The sequence below is a fragment of the Bombina bombina genome, chromosome 6, assembly GCF_027579735.1.
Source record: "Bombina bombina isolate aBomBom1 chromosome 6, aBomBom1.pri, whole genome shotgun sequence".
Taxonomy (NCBI): Eukaryota; Metazoa; Chordata; class Amphibia; order Anura; family Bombinatoridae; genus Bombina; species Bombina bombina.
The window spans coordinates 1,067,170,772-1,067,187,443 of NC_069504.1; the positions used below are offsets into that span (position 1 = coordinate 1,067,170,772).

The 16,672-nt window shown below is 39.0% G+C and overlaps 1 protein-coding gene across 1 annotated transcript in view; it reads right to left on the minus strand.

Moving 5' to 3' along the window:
• The window catches only part of TRIM24 (tripartite motif containing 24), a 467,748-nt gene that overhangs the window by 132,228 nt on the left and 318,848 nt on the right, over nt 1–16,672 (minus strand). Inside the window, exon 3 of the mRNA XM_053719682.1 lies at nt 6,116–6,242. Coding sequence (XP_053575657.1) covers nt 6,116–6,242 — 127 coding nt within the window. The remainder of the gene's footprint in view (nt 1–6,115; nt 6,243–16,672) is intronic.

Here is a 16,672-nt window from a genome sequence, read left to right on the forward strand (position 1 = left end):
CTTATTAATCTCTCTAGAAATAAAAATATTGAACATACTGTACCTCAAAGCAGGTAATCTGCAGACCTTTCCCCCAACTGAAGTTTTCCCATACTCTTTAGTTATGTGTGAGAACAGCAATGGACCTTAGTTACAAACCGCTAAGATAATCAACCTCCAGGCAGAATTCTTCTTCTAATTTCTGCCTGAGAGTAAAACAGTACAACGCCGGTACCGTTTAAAAATAACAAACTCTTGATTGAAGGTAAAACTACACTAAGTCACCACATATCTCTTGACTTCCTATCTTGTCGAGAGTTGCAAGAGAATGACTGGAGGTGGGGGTTAGGGGAGGAGCTATATAGACAGCTCTGCTGTGGGTGTCCTCTTGCAACTTCCTGTTGGGAAGGAGAATATCCTTTAAGTAATGGATGAACCCGTGGACTGGATACATCTTACAAGAGAAAAGAAAGAATGTTCTTGTTACCAGAAAAACCAAGTGTGGCATATCATTTACCAAAAATACACAAAAGCTTGGTGAATCCCCCTGGGAGACCCATCTCTGGTATCGGGTGTCTAACATAATTTATCATGTTATATCGATGTTTTCTTGAAAAAAATTATGATAAATTAAATTTAGAATCCTATATAAAAGACACTACAGATCTATTGGGTAAATTAAGGTCTCTTCCAAAATCACAGACAAAGAAGAATATTTGGATAAGATGCGATGTTGCAGCTTTAAATTCAAATATTAAACATGACATTGGTTTAAGTGCAGTAAATTACTTTTTAGAGCAAGGTATTTACACATGCCTGAGAAACTTTATTTTTGAATCTATTAATTTTGTGTTAAACCACAATTAATTTATATATCAGGATACATTCTTTTTGCAGACTTGTGGAATGGCCATGTGGACAACATTCGCCCCAGGCTTTGCTAATCTATTTATGCGTTATTTTGAACATATGTACCCATCTAAGTTTTGGGCGAGTGTTGTCTACTATGGCCGTTTCATAGATGACCTTCTCTTTATATGGAGTGGGACTGAAGAAGAGGCCATAAGCTTTGTACAATTTCTAAATGATAATACCTTTGGGATCTCTTTCTCATAATATCAATGCAGTGAGTATGGAGTTCTTGGATGTTACCCTTGGGTGGAATACAGATGGGAGTGTATATTCCAAAACTACCTTTAAGAAGGTAGATTGTAATAGCTACATTGACAGGAGTAACCATCATCCTAGATGGTTGAATAATATTCTGTATAGCCAATTCTGTAGACTACGTAGAAATTGCAATAAGGATCATGATTTTAGAGAGAAAGTAGACCTTCTAATGAATAGGTTCAAAGAAAAAGGATATCATTCACGAATACTATCTCAGGGGTACATAAAGGCCGCAGCTAGAGATAGGGGTGAACTGTTACAGCCTAAGGTCAGGACAGAATAAAAATGAGAATGCACCAAAATGTATAACACAATTTAACAGCAACTACAGAGAAATTAAATGCACAATAGAGAAATATTGGCCTATCTTACAAAATTACACAATAGTGAAAGAAATAGTGGGTGAAAAATCCTAAAAAGTGTAAGGAGTCTTCAAGTTTGCTAAATCTCAAAAAAGGGTTTTTTAAATGTGCTAAAAAAGGAAATTTATGCTTACCTGATAAATTAATTTCTTTTACGATATGCCGAGTCCACAGGTTTCATCCTTACTTGTGGGATATTAACCTCCTGCTAACAGGAAGTTTTGCCACTTCCTGTTGGCAGGAGGTTAATATCCCACAAGTAAGGATGAAACCCGTGGACTCGGCATATCTTGTAAAAGAAATAGATGTTTATCATGCAAATATATTAGCCATAAGGAAACTAGTTTTAAATCCAATGTCACAGGAGAAGTATTTCCTAATAGAACTAGAATAACATGTGAAAGCATTTATGTTATTTATCTCATTACCTGCGTATATGGTAAGCAATATTGTGGGCGTACTAGTAGGTGTTTGTGAACACGTTGGGGTGAGCACCTCAGGAATATTAAAAATAAGTATATTAAACAGAGTGTATCCAGTCATAGTCCCCTTATACATGAGGGGAGAGAGGACACCTATCTGATAACTCCTATTGAATATATTCCAAAATCTATATATTATAACAGATTTAATAGGCTACGCTAGAGAGAAACTTTATGGATTTGGAAGTTAAGAACCCTCTTTCCTGAGGGGCAGAATGAAAATATTAATTTGGCTGCTTTCCAATAGATCCTTTTTTTTTTTTTTTTTAAATGTAGGGTTATACATGGGAATGCACTTAGAGAGCATCCAGAATTTATGCACATTTTTGGCCATTTAAATATTAAGAAATATTTTAATATGAGAGTTTAGTATTGTAAGAACTACAGCCACATTACTCTGAATATACCTGATTCCGTCTGATCTCAGAAGCAGGGTCAGGCCCGGTCAGTACCTGGATGGGGAGTACTGTGAATTCTCCAAGTGTGCACATATTCCACATATCCTATATAGTATGTATTTATATTTTAGGAGCTTTGTGTATTTAGAAGGCCTTTGCATTGAACATATTGTTTAGATAAATTTTTTATTACACATCTGTTATATTAATTCTTTTAATAGGATGTTTGACATTTTTTACTTTTCTTTTTTAGGTGATGTGATGTGTTTATGTGTGTATGTGTGCATATATATGTTTTGTGTGACTGCAATTTGTGTCCAATCAAACTATATATGCATGGCAGCAGAATGCTTTATGAGTGCAATTCGCCAGATTTGTGTATCATTCACAATCAGGATTGTTACAATTAAACACGGTTATAATATAACTATTATTTTGCTGTCATGCTTATGAATTTGGGAGGTATAGTCTAATGTCAAACATCCTTATGTATATATGCACTAATAAACTCCAAAAGATTAAGAACAGGGGGTTAACGGATAGTGAGCCTCAGAGGAGATTAATCACCTGTTTCCCTCTGCTCACACAGCAGTAGCTAATACATTATTAAGGTCATATGCACAGGATTGTTACATTTCATTGGATATTTTTTTAAACGTATGTTTGTCAAATGCTTTATATATGATGTGATGTTCATTTGTTTTATTCACTGCCTGAGGAGAGAGTGCCATAAGCACTTTGAAACGTGTTGCAGATTATATTCAAGTTTTAAATATACTTTTTGTTCCAATAAATATTCCTCTATGCATAGAGGTTATTTTGTTTTTTTATCTAAGACTGAGTGTGTTTTTTTTTTAACTTTTATTCTAACTGTGGATCTGGTACTGGTTTGCCTGAGCGAGCTAGCTGGTGGGCTCATATTAACCCAGCTGGTCTGACTTTCACTGCATTATAGTGCGCCACTTTTGTGAGTATATTCTTTGGAGGGTCTTTGGGAATTTTCTCTATTTGATTTCATGCACTATTGGAGTAACCTTCCCCCTCTCTGTATCTTACTTTGCAGCAACCTCTGGTATATTCACGAATTGGAGTGAGCTAGCTGGTGGGCTCTGATCTATCCAGCCTGCCTGACTTGCACTGCCACATAGTGCGCCACTTTTGTGAGCATCATTCTGTAGAGTGATGTATTGGTACAATTTTCAACAATTGTTGTGATCTTCTGCACCATTGGAGCACTTTTTTCTCTTTTTTCATATTTGCAGTTTCTCCGCTTTGTTTTAAGACAAGCTGATCCTGGGCGTATCTCCCCACAACCATCGAAGGAAGACTCTAGAGGGCGCCTTTGTCCTGAGGGACCATCTTTGATGGACTTTATTTGGTGTTTTTAAGACAGTGAAGCCAAACATCTTGGCTCCCAGTCTAATAACTTGCATGTTAGCATTATAAATAAAGGAATTGGCTAGTTTGAGAGTCTTAATCTTATCTTGGATCTCCTCCAACGGAGTCTCTACTAAAATTGATTCAGACAAGGCGTCACACCAATAAGATGCCACACTTGCTACTGTGGCAATACAAACTGCAGGTTGCCATTAAAGACCTTGATAAACATACATCTTTTTCAAATAAGCCTCCAGCTTTTTGTCCATGGGATCCTTAAAGGAGCAGCTATCCTCTATAGGGATCGCAGTTCTCTTAGCCAAAGTAGATAAAGCCCCTTCTACTTTAGGCACCGTGAGTCATGAATATTTAATGGAGTCAGCAACAGGAAATATTTTAAAGACGAGAGACAGGGAGAAAGGTATCCCTGGCTTCTCCCATTCCTGTGAAATAATCTCTAACACACTGTCTGGAACAGGTAACACTTCCACAGAGGAAGGAACATCATAGTATTTATTAAGTTTACTAAACTTCTTAGGGTTGACAATGACAGAAGTATTGGAGTCGTCCAAAGTAGCCAATACCTCCTTTAACAGTACACGAAGGTGTTCAAGCTTAAATCTGAAGTTTACTTTTTCAGTATCAGATGAAGGAATTATACTGTCCTAATCTGAGATTTCACCCTCAGAGGCTACCAACGTATCCTCATCAGACTTATGCGAGAGGGCAACATGCGTATCAGAAGAAGGGTCAAATACCTTACTATCTGAAAAATGTTTAATTTTCCTCTTGCGATTCCCCAACATAAGAAAAGCAGATAATGCCGCAGAAGATACCTGTGCAGCAAAATCTGCAGGCAAATAAACTCCAGGAGGCTGAGAGGTACTGTAGGGCACTGTATGTGACGCCATAGAGGCTTGGGACGTTTGAGGAGAAAGCTGTGGCATTGCCTGAACAGCATCATCCTGAGACACATTGGGCTCAGAGGGCAAAGATTTATCTTTAAATTGAAGTGTTCTAGCTAAGCATGCAGCAAAGAATTGCATAAACAAAACCATTTGTGCCTCAAGGCATAAAAAGCATTTGTCAAAAGACACAAAGTCCATGTCCATAATACTAAATAAAAAATTCCCCAAATTGTAGATTTTTTTTTTAAATACACTGTCACTTTAAGAATATTTAATACCATATTTAAAATATTAAACCAATCAGACCCCCTAACACATCAGACAGGCTGAGGTGCCTTACCGTAACACATACACAATTTGGCTGCCTGTAGTCTCTAAAACGATCATATAGTAGATTGACACTGAAGAGACAAATTCAATGACAGCGCTCTGCGAATCTCTGACAACACAGAGAAGTCATATGACCAGCAGAGAGAGGAAACTATGCAGCAAGTAAAAGGTGCACGTTTCTCTCTGCCTACAACACCGGAGCTTAATTTACACAAATGCTCAAGCAGTCTGTCAAGTTAGCCTGTTCTAGCTAAGCTAAGAAAACCAACTGCCAAATTTTAAGTTTATACATAAATCCCGGTATAAAACATAAGCCACACACATACTAATAAAGTATTTCAACAAAATTAGCCCAAAGAGGAAAAACATCCCAATAAAGGGAGGATTAACCCCTAGTCTCAACATACACAATGTGCCTGCCCACTGCCAAAGAAAATCTTGTATAAAGGATTTTAAAAATGTCCCCATCTACTAAATATGACATTCTTCTGAAGTGCAAGTCTTCAAGACCTAGAAGACAAAAGCACTTACCTGCAGTCTAGCTGTCCGGCAGGAAGACAGCTCACATTGACGTGGACTCAGCTAAAACCAAATCCTTGTTTGCAGAGAGAAGTACCCGAAAAAGGAACTCATTTCTTCAGACACCAAACTTCACCTCCTCCATTGACAGAGAGAATGACTGGGGATTATGGGTAGGGGAGTGACACTTAAAAGCTTTGCTGTGGTGCTCTTTGCCTCTTCCTCCTGATATTCCCACTAATAATTGGAATGACGTTGTGGACTCTCCATGTCTTAGGAAAAAAATATATTTTTTACTTTTACTGCTGCATGATATAGAAAGGATTCCAGGAGGATATTTGCAGCTTAATCTAAAGTAAGACTTTAAGATGACCAAGGTGTAGACTGTCCCTTCAAACTTTTAGGAAGTTCCGAACTAATGATAAAAAATAAATCAAAAAAAATGTACAGTAGCTACAGATAAATTAAATTACAATTTGTCTTAATTGTTTTATAAAACATTTTAAGAGTAGCTTTTGCTGTAATACATGAATTAAAAGGAAACTAAAAAGAAAATAACTAGACATAAAAATGGTCCCTTTACTAGTTACCTAATGGTGATGGTACAGAGGAGTTAGGGGACTGAACCATCCTGTGTTGTAAACGATGATGAAGGTTATCCACAGTACCATCTTTCCGCATCATGTGGTCCAGTATAATATTGCCAGTGCCGTCAATCTTTAAAGGAAATAAAGGCAAAATGAAAAAATCTTTGTAAGATCAGACTTAGGCACTGCACTACTGCATTACATTTCTCACAAGCTGAAATCACAGATACATTAAAGATGATAAAGACTGCCCAGATCCCGTTACCCAGAGTGAATAAAAGACGACTGTGTAAAACTTGATAATGGAAGTAAATTAGAAAGTTTCTTAAAACTGTATGCTCTATCTGAATCATAACAGTTAATTTTGGCTTGTGTCCCTTTAATAAAGTCTGGGCACCCTAATGTACTGTTAAAGGGACAGTCAACAGCAGAATTTTTATTGTTTAAAAAGATAGATAATCCCTTTATCACCCATTCCCCAGTTTTGCAAAACCAACACTATTAATACACTTTTTACTTCTGTGACCAACTTGTATCTAAGCATCTTCTGACCGCCCCTAATCACATGACTTTTAGTTATTATCTATTGACTTGCATTTTAGCCAATTAGTGCAGTGTCTGCCACTAGCCACGGGCATGATCACAATGCTATCTATATGGCCTACAAGAGCTAGCTCTCCCCTGCTGTGAAAAGTAAATAAAATAGAGGCGGCCTTCAAGGGATTAGAAATCATCATATGTGCCTTCCTAGGTTTAGCTTTCAACTAGAATATCAAGAGAACAAAGCAAAATTGTTGATAAAAGTAAACTGGAAAGTTGTTTAAAATTACATGCCCTATTTGAATAATGAAAGTTTTTTTTGGACTTGACTGTCCCTTTAAGACCTGTATTGAGAGAGGAAAGGGAACACAAATTTCCAAAAATGAGTAAGGACAAGACTACAAATGAGAATACTGTTTTCTGTCACTGTGATTTAAGGGATAGAAAGGTCAAAACTGAAATTTGTATGGCTGCTTTTCTATTTAAAATAGAAATATATTGCAAACACGCTTCTATTACCAAAACTGTTAAAGTTAGTTAGTTTTTTCATCAGCATTCACATATCCTGTTGAGGCCTGTGCACTAGTACTAAAACACCATGCCTGTTCAGACATGGGTGGTGTGTATTGCATTGCAGAAGACTAAATTTGTGCCATACAAGCTGCTGCTGTATCTCAAAGGTGTAGTGTTTGAATACTGATGCACAAGACCTCACAGCATATGTGCGCATGTTGCTAAAAAAAACAAAAAAAAATTTTACTAGAAGCATTTTTGCTGATAGATGTATACTGCACAAAAGCTAATAATATTGAAAAACCTATGCACATGTTAAATTTGACCTTTCTATTCCCCAGTAGATCACTGCTGCTACAGATAAAGATATGACTGGTGCTCTGACGTATGTATCCCTCCAATCACTGGCCGTATCCTAATCAAGCGCAGCACAGCTTTAACCAATAACTAGGTGTTTAAAAAGATAAACACTTTAAGATTGTATTATAAAAGTTTAATCATGTGCAGTAAAAGCCATTTCAGTATATATACTTTATTTTGTCTCACATTAGGGTTTATCAACAGGTGAACAACTTGTAGAAAATGTAACAAAATCTTTATAAACAGACTTTCCGCTTGTTCACTGTAATAGAATTTCACATACATATCCTAATAATCACTGAAACACTTTGAATCCTTAAAGTGAAGGTCAATTTTCATCAATGAGTGCCCGGTTTTTAAAAATACTTTTAAAAACAGGGGCACATTCATTGATGAAAATTAACATTGCACTGGATTTGAAGAAATACCTTTTACTCCTTCAAAACCGGATCGACGATCCCCCTCCTTCTTCCTGCTGTAGACCACAGCAATGACGAAACTGCCTTCCCCCAATCACAGCCGGGCATCACGAGATGGACGCTCTGGGGTGCAAGCCATGATTGGAGGAAGCCGGTTTTGTAATTTCTGACGTCAGTACAGAGGAACTGAGGCTGAGACCGGCGATGCGGTTTTGCAGAAGTAAAAAGGTATTTCTACAAATCCAGTGCAATGTAAATTTTCATCAATGAAAGTGCCCCTGTTTTTAAAAGTATTTTTAAAAACCGGGCACTCATTGATGAAAATTGACCTTCACTTTAAAGGGACATTAAACACTTAAAACAGACAAACAATATATTGCATTCAGTCATTGGCTGCACACTTGAGAAACTTACAGCTGTGCCCCTGACTGGTGTTTCATCAATGGAGACCTACACAATCACTGCTTTATTTAACAGCCTTATTTGCTCACTCAAGTAACCCTTCTACACCTGTCCCTAACTGGAGTCAGTAGAGGATAAAAAGTAGGTTCCAACATGGCAGCATTGATTTTATGGCAACATACTTTTCACTTAATACTTTAATATTTAAAAACTATATTAAATATATGTCTCCATACAATTCTCAGCCTAATCACCAGATCTAGAATTTATATATAGTTTTTATGTCCCTTACATGAGGAAACTAAAAAACATAATTTATGCTTACCTGATAAATTTATTTCTCTTGTGGTGTATCCAGTCCATGGATCATCCATTACTTGTGGAATATTCTCCTTCCCAACAGGAATCTGCAAGAGGATCACCAACAGCAGAGCTGTCTATATAGCTTCTCCCCTAACTGCCACTACCAGTCATTCGACCGAAGACAAGCAAGAGAAAGGAGAAACTATAGGGTACAGTGGTGACTGCAGTTTAAAAATAAAAAACACCTGCCTTAAAATGACAGGGCGGGCCGTGGACTGGATACACCACAAGAGAAATACATTTATCAGGTAAGCATAAATTATGTTTTCTCTTGTAAGGTGTATCCAGTCCACGGATCATCCATTACTTGTGGGATACCAATACCAAAGCTATAGGACACGGATGAAGGGAGGGACAAGGCAGGCGCTTAAATGGAAGGCACCACTGCCTGCAAGACCTCTCTCCCAAAAAAAGCCTCAGAAGAAGCAAAAGTATAAAATTTATAGAACTTTGAAAAAGTATGAAGCGAAGACCAAGTCGCCGCCTTACAAATCTGTTCAACAGAAGCCTCATTTTTAAAAGCCCATGTGGAAGCTACTGCTCTAGTAGAATGAGCTGTAATCCTTTCAGGAGGCTGCTGGCCAGCAGTCTCATAAGCTAAGCGTATTATACTCCTTAGCCAAAAAGAAAGAGGTTGCAGAAGCCTTTTGGCCTCTCCAGAGTAGACAACAAACAATGCAGATGTTTGACGAAAATCTTTAGTAGCTTGTAAATAAAACTTTAAAGCACGAAACACGTCAAGATTGTGTAAAAGACGTTCCTTCTTTGAAGAAGGATTAGGACACAGTGACGGTACAACAATCTCCTGATTGATATTTTTATTAGATACCACCTTAGGTAAAAAAACAGGTTTGGTACGTAACACTACCCTATCTGCATGAAAAATGAGATAAGGGAAATCACATTGTAAAGCAGATAAATCCGAAACTCTTCGAGCCAAGGAGATAGCTACTAAAAACAGAACCTTCCAAGATAAGAGCTTAATATCTATGGAATGCAAAGGTTCAAACGGAACCCCTTGAAGAACCTTAAGAACTAAATTTAAACTCCAAGGCGGAGCAACAGGTTTAAACACAGGCTTGATTCTGACTAAAGCCTGACAAAACGCCTGCACGTCTGGAACCTCAGCCAGACGTTTGTGCAAAAGGACAGAGCAGAAATCTGTCCTTTTAAGGAACTAGCTGACAAACCCTTCTCCAATCCTTCTTGGAGAAAAGATAATATCCTAGGAATCCTGACTCCATGAGTAACCCTTGGATTCACACCAATGAAGATATTTACACCATATCTTATGATAGATTTTCCTGGTGACAGGCTTTCGCGCCTGTATTAAGGTATCAGTGACCGACTCGGAGAAACCACTCTTTGATAAAATCAAGGTTTCAATCTCCAAGCAGTCAGCCGCAGAGAAATTAGATTTGGATGGTTGAAAAAAAAGGACCCTGAAGTAGAAGGTCCTGCCTCAGAGGCAGAGTCCATGGTGGAAAGGATGACATGTCCACCAGATCTGCATACCAAGTCCTGCGTGGCCACGCAGGTGCTATCAAAATTACCGATGCTCTCTCCTGTTTGATCTTGGCAATCAGACGAGGGAGCAGAGGAAACGGTGGAAACACATAAGCCAGGTTTAAGGACCAAGGCGCTGCTAGAGCATCTATCAGCGCTGCCTTGGGATCCCTGGACCTGGATCCGTAACAAGGAAGCTTTGCATTCTGGCGAGACGCCATGAGATCCAGTTCTGGTTTGCCCGAACGTTTAATCAACTGTGCAAACACCTCCGGATGGAGCTCCCACTCCCCCGGATGAAAAGTCTGACGACTTAGAAAATCTGCCTCCCAGTTCTCTACTCCTGGGATATGGATAGCTGATAGATGGCAAGAGTGAATCTCTGCCCATTGAATTATATTTGAAACCTCCAACATCGCTAGGGAACTCCTTGTTCCCCCTTGATGGTTGATGTAAGCTACAGTTGTGATGTTGTCCGACTGAAATCTGATGAACCTCACTGCCGCTGAGGCCAAGCCTGAAGAGCATTGAATATCGCTCTTAGTTCCAGAATGTTTATTGGAAGGAGTGCCTCCTCCTGAGTCCATGACCCCTGAGCCTTCAGAGAGTTCCAGACTGCACCCCAGCCCAGAAGGCTGGCATCTGTTGTTACTATTGTCCAATCTGGCCTGCGGAAGGTCATACCTTTGGACAGATGGACCCGAGATAGCCACCAGAGAAGAGAATCCCTGATCTCTTGATCCAGATTTAGTAGAGGGGACAAATCTGTGTAATCCCCATTCCACTGACTGAGCATGCAGAGTTGCAGCGGTCTGAGATGTAGGCGGGCAAACGGAACTTTGTCCATTGCCGCTACCATTAAGCCGATTACTTCCATACACTGAGCCACCGAAGGGCGAGAAGTAGAATAAAGAACACGGCAGGAATTTAGAGGTTTTGACAACCTGTCCTCTGTCAGGTAAATCCTCATTTCTACAGAATCTATCAGAGTTCCCAGGAAGGAAACTCTTGTGAGAGGGGATAGAGAACTCTTTTTTTCGTTCACTTTCCACCCATGAGACCTCAGGAATGCCAGAACAATGTCCATATGGGACTTGGCAATTTGGAAATTTGACGCCTGTATCAGAATGTCGTCTAAGTAAGGGGCTACTGCTATGCCCCGCGGCCTTAGGACCACCAGAAGTGACCCCAGAACCTTCGTAAAGATTCTTGGTGCCGTAGCTAACCCAAAGGGAAGAGCCACAAACTGGTAATGCCTGTCTAGGAAGACGAACCTGAGAAACCGATGATGATCTTTGTGTATCGGAATGTGAAGATAAGCATCCTTTAAGTCCACGGTAGTCATGTATTGACCCTCCTGGATCATAGGTAGGATGGTTCGAATAGTCTCCATCTTGAAAGATGGGACCCTGAGAAATTTGTTTAGGATCTTGAGATCTAAGATTGGTCTGAAGGTTCCCTCTTTCTTGGGAACCACAAAGAGATTTGAATAGAAGCCTTGCCCCTATTCCTCCTTTGGAACTGGGTGGATCACTCCCATAACTAGGAGGTCTTGAACACAATGTAAGAATGCCTCTCTCTTTATCTGGTCTGCAGATAATTGTGAGATAATTTGGGGAAGAAGCTTTGAAGTCCAGAAGATATCCCTGGGACACAATTTCCAACGCCCAGGGATCCTGGACATCTCTTGCCCAAGCCTGGGCGAAGAGAGAAAGTCTGCCCCCTACTAGATCCGTTACCGGATCGGGGGCTGATCTTTCATGCTGTCTTAGAGGCAGCAGCAGGCTTCTTGGCCTGCTTACCTTTGTTCCAGGCCTGGTTAGGTCTCCAGACCGGCTTGGACTGGGCAAAATTTCCCTCTTGTTTTGCATTAGAGGGAGTTGATGCCGCGCTCGTCTTAAAGTTTCGAAAGGCACGAAAATTAGTTTGTTTGGTCCTTAATTTATTAGACCTATCCTAAGGGCATGACCTTTTCCTCCAGTAATATCAGAAATAATCTCCTTCAGTCCCGGCCCGAATAGGGTCTGCCCCTTGAAGGGAATGTTGAGAAGCTTAGACTTCTAAGTAACGTCAGCTGACCAGGAGTTCTTAGCCGTTAGTTTGGTTAAATAAACAACGGCGTCAGAAACAAATGAATTGGCTAGCTTAAGCGCTTTAAGCTTGTCAAGTATACCATCCAATGGAGTTTCTACCTGTAAGGCCTCTTCCAGAGACTCAAACCAGAAGGCCGCAGCAGCAGTGACCGGGGCAATGCATGCAAGAGGCTGGAGAATAAAACCTTGTTGAATAAACATTTTCTTAAGGTAACCCTCTAACTTTTTATCCATTGGATCTAGGAAAGCACAACTGTCCTCGACGGGAATAGTTGTACGCTTAGCAAGGGTAGAAACTGCTCCCTCCACCTTAGGGACCGTTTGCCATAAGTCCCGTGTAGCAGCATCTATTGGAAACATTTACTTAAAAATAGGAGGGGGAGAGAACGGTACACCTGGTCTATCCCATTCCTTAGTAATAATTTCTGAAAACCTTTTAGGTATTGGAAAAACCATCAGTGTAAACAGGCACTGCATAGTATTTATCCAATCTACACAATTTCTCTGGCACTATCATGGTGTCACAGTGATCCAGAGTAGCTAAAACCTCCCTGAGCAACACGCGGAGGTGTTCAAGATTAAATTTAAATGTAGACATATCAGAATCAGGTTGAAGCATCTTCCCTGAGTCAGAAAAATCACCCACAGAAAGAAGCTCTCCTGCCTCAGCTTCTGCATATTGTGAGGGGATATCAGACATAGCTATTAAAGCGTCAGAGAGCTCTGTATTTTTTCTAGTCCCAGAGCTGTCTCGCTTTCCTTGTAACCCTGGTAGTTTGGACAATACCGCTGTAAGGGTATGATCCATAACTGCCGCCATGTCTTGTAAAGTAAACGCCATGGGCGCGCTAGATGTACTTGGCGCCACTTGAGCGGGCGTCAAAGTTTCTGTCACGTGGGGCGAGTTAGTCGGCATAACTTCCCCCTTGTCAATTTCCTCTGGTGATAAATCTTTTAAAGTAAAATCAGTACATTTGGTACACATTCTAAGAGGGGGTTCCACAATGGCTTCTAAACATAATGAACAAGGAGTTTCCTCTATGTCAGACATGTTTAAACAGACTAGCAATGCGACCAGCAAGCTTGGAAAACACTTTGATAAATGTAAACAAGCAAAAAATAAAAACGGTACTGTGCCTTTAAGAGAAACAAATTGTCAGAAATTGAAAAACAGTGATAAAAAGCAGTAAATCTTACAAAATTTTTACAGTGTGTATAATAGACTAACAGAGCATTGCACCCACTTGCAAATGGATGATTAACCCCTTAGTTTCAAAACCAGATCAAAAAAACGATAAACTTTTTTTAACAGTCACAACAAACTGCCACAGCTCTGCTGTGGCCCTACCTGCCCATACGACGACTTTTGAAGGCACAAAAACCCTTTGTAGAGGTCCTAAGTGTTCAGGGGACTCCTTCAGGGAAGCTGGAAGTCTCAAGCTGCAAAAACTACTGCACGATTTAGGCCCCTCCCAACCTGTATTCACAGTGAGAGGGCCATAAAAAACTATCCCTAGGCAAAATCTAGCCAGCCATGTGGAAAAAACTGGGCCCCAATAAAGTTTTATCACCAATATGTAAAAAAAAACATTTAAACACTTCCAGCAAATGTTATCTTATTTTCAGTAATGTGAGAAAGTAATAAGAATATTACCTTTTACAGCAAGCATGATACTAGTCGCTATTAAATCACTGTAATCAGGCTTACCTTAAATAAATCCGGTATTAACAGCATTTTCTAGCATATTCATTTCTCTAGAAAAATTTAAACTGCACATACCTCATAGCAGGAGACCCTGCACGCCATTCCCCCAGCTGAAGTTACCTCATCTCTTCAGTTATGTGTGAGAACAGCAATGGATCTTAGTTACAACCTGCTAAGATCATCAAAAACCACAGGCAGACTCTTCTTCAACTTTCTGCCTGAGGCTAAAACAGTACAACTCCGGTACCATTTGAAAATAATAAACTTTTGATTGAAGATAAACTACATAAATTCACCACATCTCTCTAGCTACGTCCTATCTTCTTGAGAGCTGCAAGAGAATGACTGATAGAGGCAGTTAGGGGAGGAGCTATATAGACAGCTCTGCTGTGGGTGATCCTCTTGCAGCTTCCTGTTGGGAAGGAGAATATTCCACAAGTAATGGATGATCCGTGGACTGGATACACCTTACAAGAGAAATTAATGGTTTATAAAATGTTTAAGGAAAAATACAAATTGTATGTTTACCCAATAGATCAATTTCTTTAATGGTAGTGAGAGAGTCCATTTCTCCTGGGAATACAACTCCTGGCCACTAGAAGGAGGCAAAGATTCACAAACTGCGGAAGTATTCATTTCCCCCCTCACCTCTCTAGTTAGCCAGACTTATGTAAAGCCAAACAAGGAGAAGTAGGCAAGGACTGCAGGGGAAATTTTGTTTTGTATCATAAGGTGGTGTGATTCCACACGTCCATTACTCCTGGGAACTGATACCCAAGCTGTGGAGTCCACGAGTTATTTGGGTAGGTTAAACATTTTTTTTTTTAAATAAGACAAACACCTCTGGCCTTGAGAACGTTCCTACCAAAAGCAGATTTAGAAGAAGCAAAAACATCAAAATGGTAGAATTTAGTAAAAGTATGCAAGGATAGCAGTGTTGCTGCCTTGCAAATTTGTTCAACAGAAACCTAATTTTTAAACACCCAGAAAGTGGAAACCTATCAGGGAGTGGGCTGTAATGTGTTTTGGAGGAGACTTTTCCATCTCAAAGTAAGCCTTGAGAATTAAAATCTTTAACCAAGAAGCTAAGTAACAGCTGTGGCCTTCTGGACTTTATGTGAAACCGAGAAATTAATGAAGAGATTAGAGACTTGTCTAAAATCCTTTATAGCCTGTAGGTAAAATATTAAAGCTCTAATTACATCTAAAATATGTAAAATCCTCTATTTAGAATTTCGAGAATTAGGATAAAAAAAAAAAAAAAAAAAAAAAAAAGGAGGGAACTACAAATTTCCCTATTGTTATTTGAAGAAACTACTTTTGGCAAAAAAAAAAATAATTTATGCTTACCTGATAAATTCCTTTCTTTTGCGATGTACCGAGTCCACGGATTCATCCTTACTTGTGGGATACCAACAATCGATTATGAAAATATTTGTCAACGAATCTCATAATCGATTAGTTGGTTTGCAATTAGTTGGTCTGTGCACAACACCAGCTGCTTCATTCCAATGAACTCCTGCATATGGTATTGTGTTTTATGGTTATGTCCTTAGCCTAAAGGACGTCTACTTTTCACTTTTTCAGGACAGTATACGTTTACAACTACCCCTGGCTTATGTGTAACCCAGATATAATAGTTATCATTTGGATTGTTTATATTAAATCTGGTGATTTGGAACTATGCTTTTCATACTATAGTGCCAAGCTTGTTTACACCTTGCCCCTAGATTGATGGGAGTTATTTAAATTGATGTGCACTATTATCTGTTTGCACAATTATTAGCGTATTGCTTGCTATTGCTTAATATATGTGCTGCATAAATAAATGTGTAAGGCTTTGTCCTGTTATTGATATACAGTCCTTAGTGCTTTTGATTTAGTTTTTTATATTTTTAATAAATTGTAATAATATATACCAGATTCAACCTTTCTAAGTATATATCCGTTATTTTTAGAGCGGACTAGATATTTCCCCTAACCTTATAGCTGGTTATTTACCATTGCATATAGATATTCAAGATATTTTTATGTTAGAATGAAGTCAAGGGTTACTTTATTGAGAGGCCCCTTGTCAAGGTAGAAAACACTTAGCATTGGTGAAGAGCTAACAAAGATAAATATCCCACTTTGGTGAAATTGGCAAAACCCTACTTATACACCTCAACAGCCATTTCTCTGCTGCAGGAAATACAGCTGCAGAGAACCAGCCTTAGCCAAAAGCATGTGGACATGTTGAGATTTTTGCATTTCAATGCAAAGTTTCTGAAAGAGTGAACAACAGAATGTTATTAACAGTGATAGTCTAACGCTTTCTAGTTCTACCTCTTTTCAAAGAGTTTGTGGTTTTGTTTGATTATAAAACTGTGCTCTGCTGCTTAAAAATTGAAGAAACAGTTGTGTTAATGTAAAGTTTTAGTCTGAAGTTTATATTTGTAACACTCATTATGTGGATTTTATTTAAAACATAGAAAACTATTATTAATTCTCTTTTTATTCGATTAGTCGATTAATCGAAAAAATAATCGGCTGATTAATCGATTATGAAAATAATCGTTAGTTGCAGCCCTAATACCAAAGCTTTAGGACACGGATGAAGGGAGGGACAAGACAGAAACCTAAAACAGAAGGCACCACTGCTTGCAAAACCTTTCTCCTA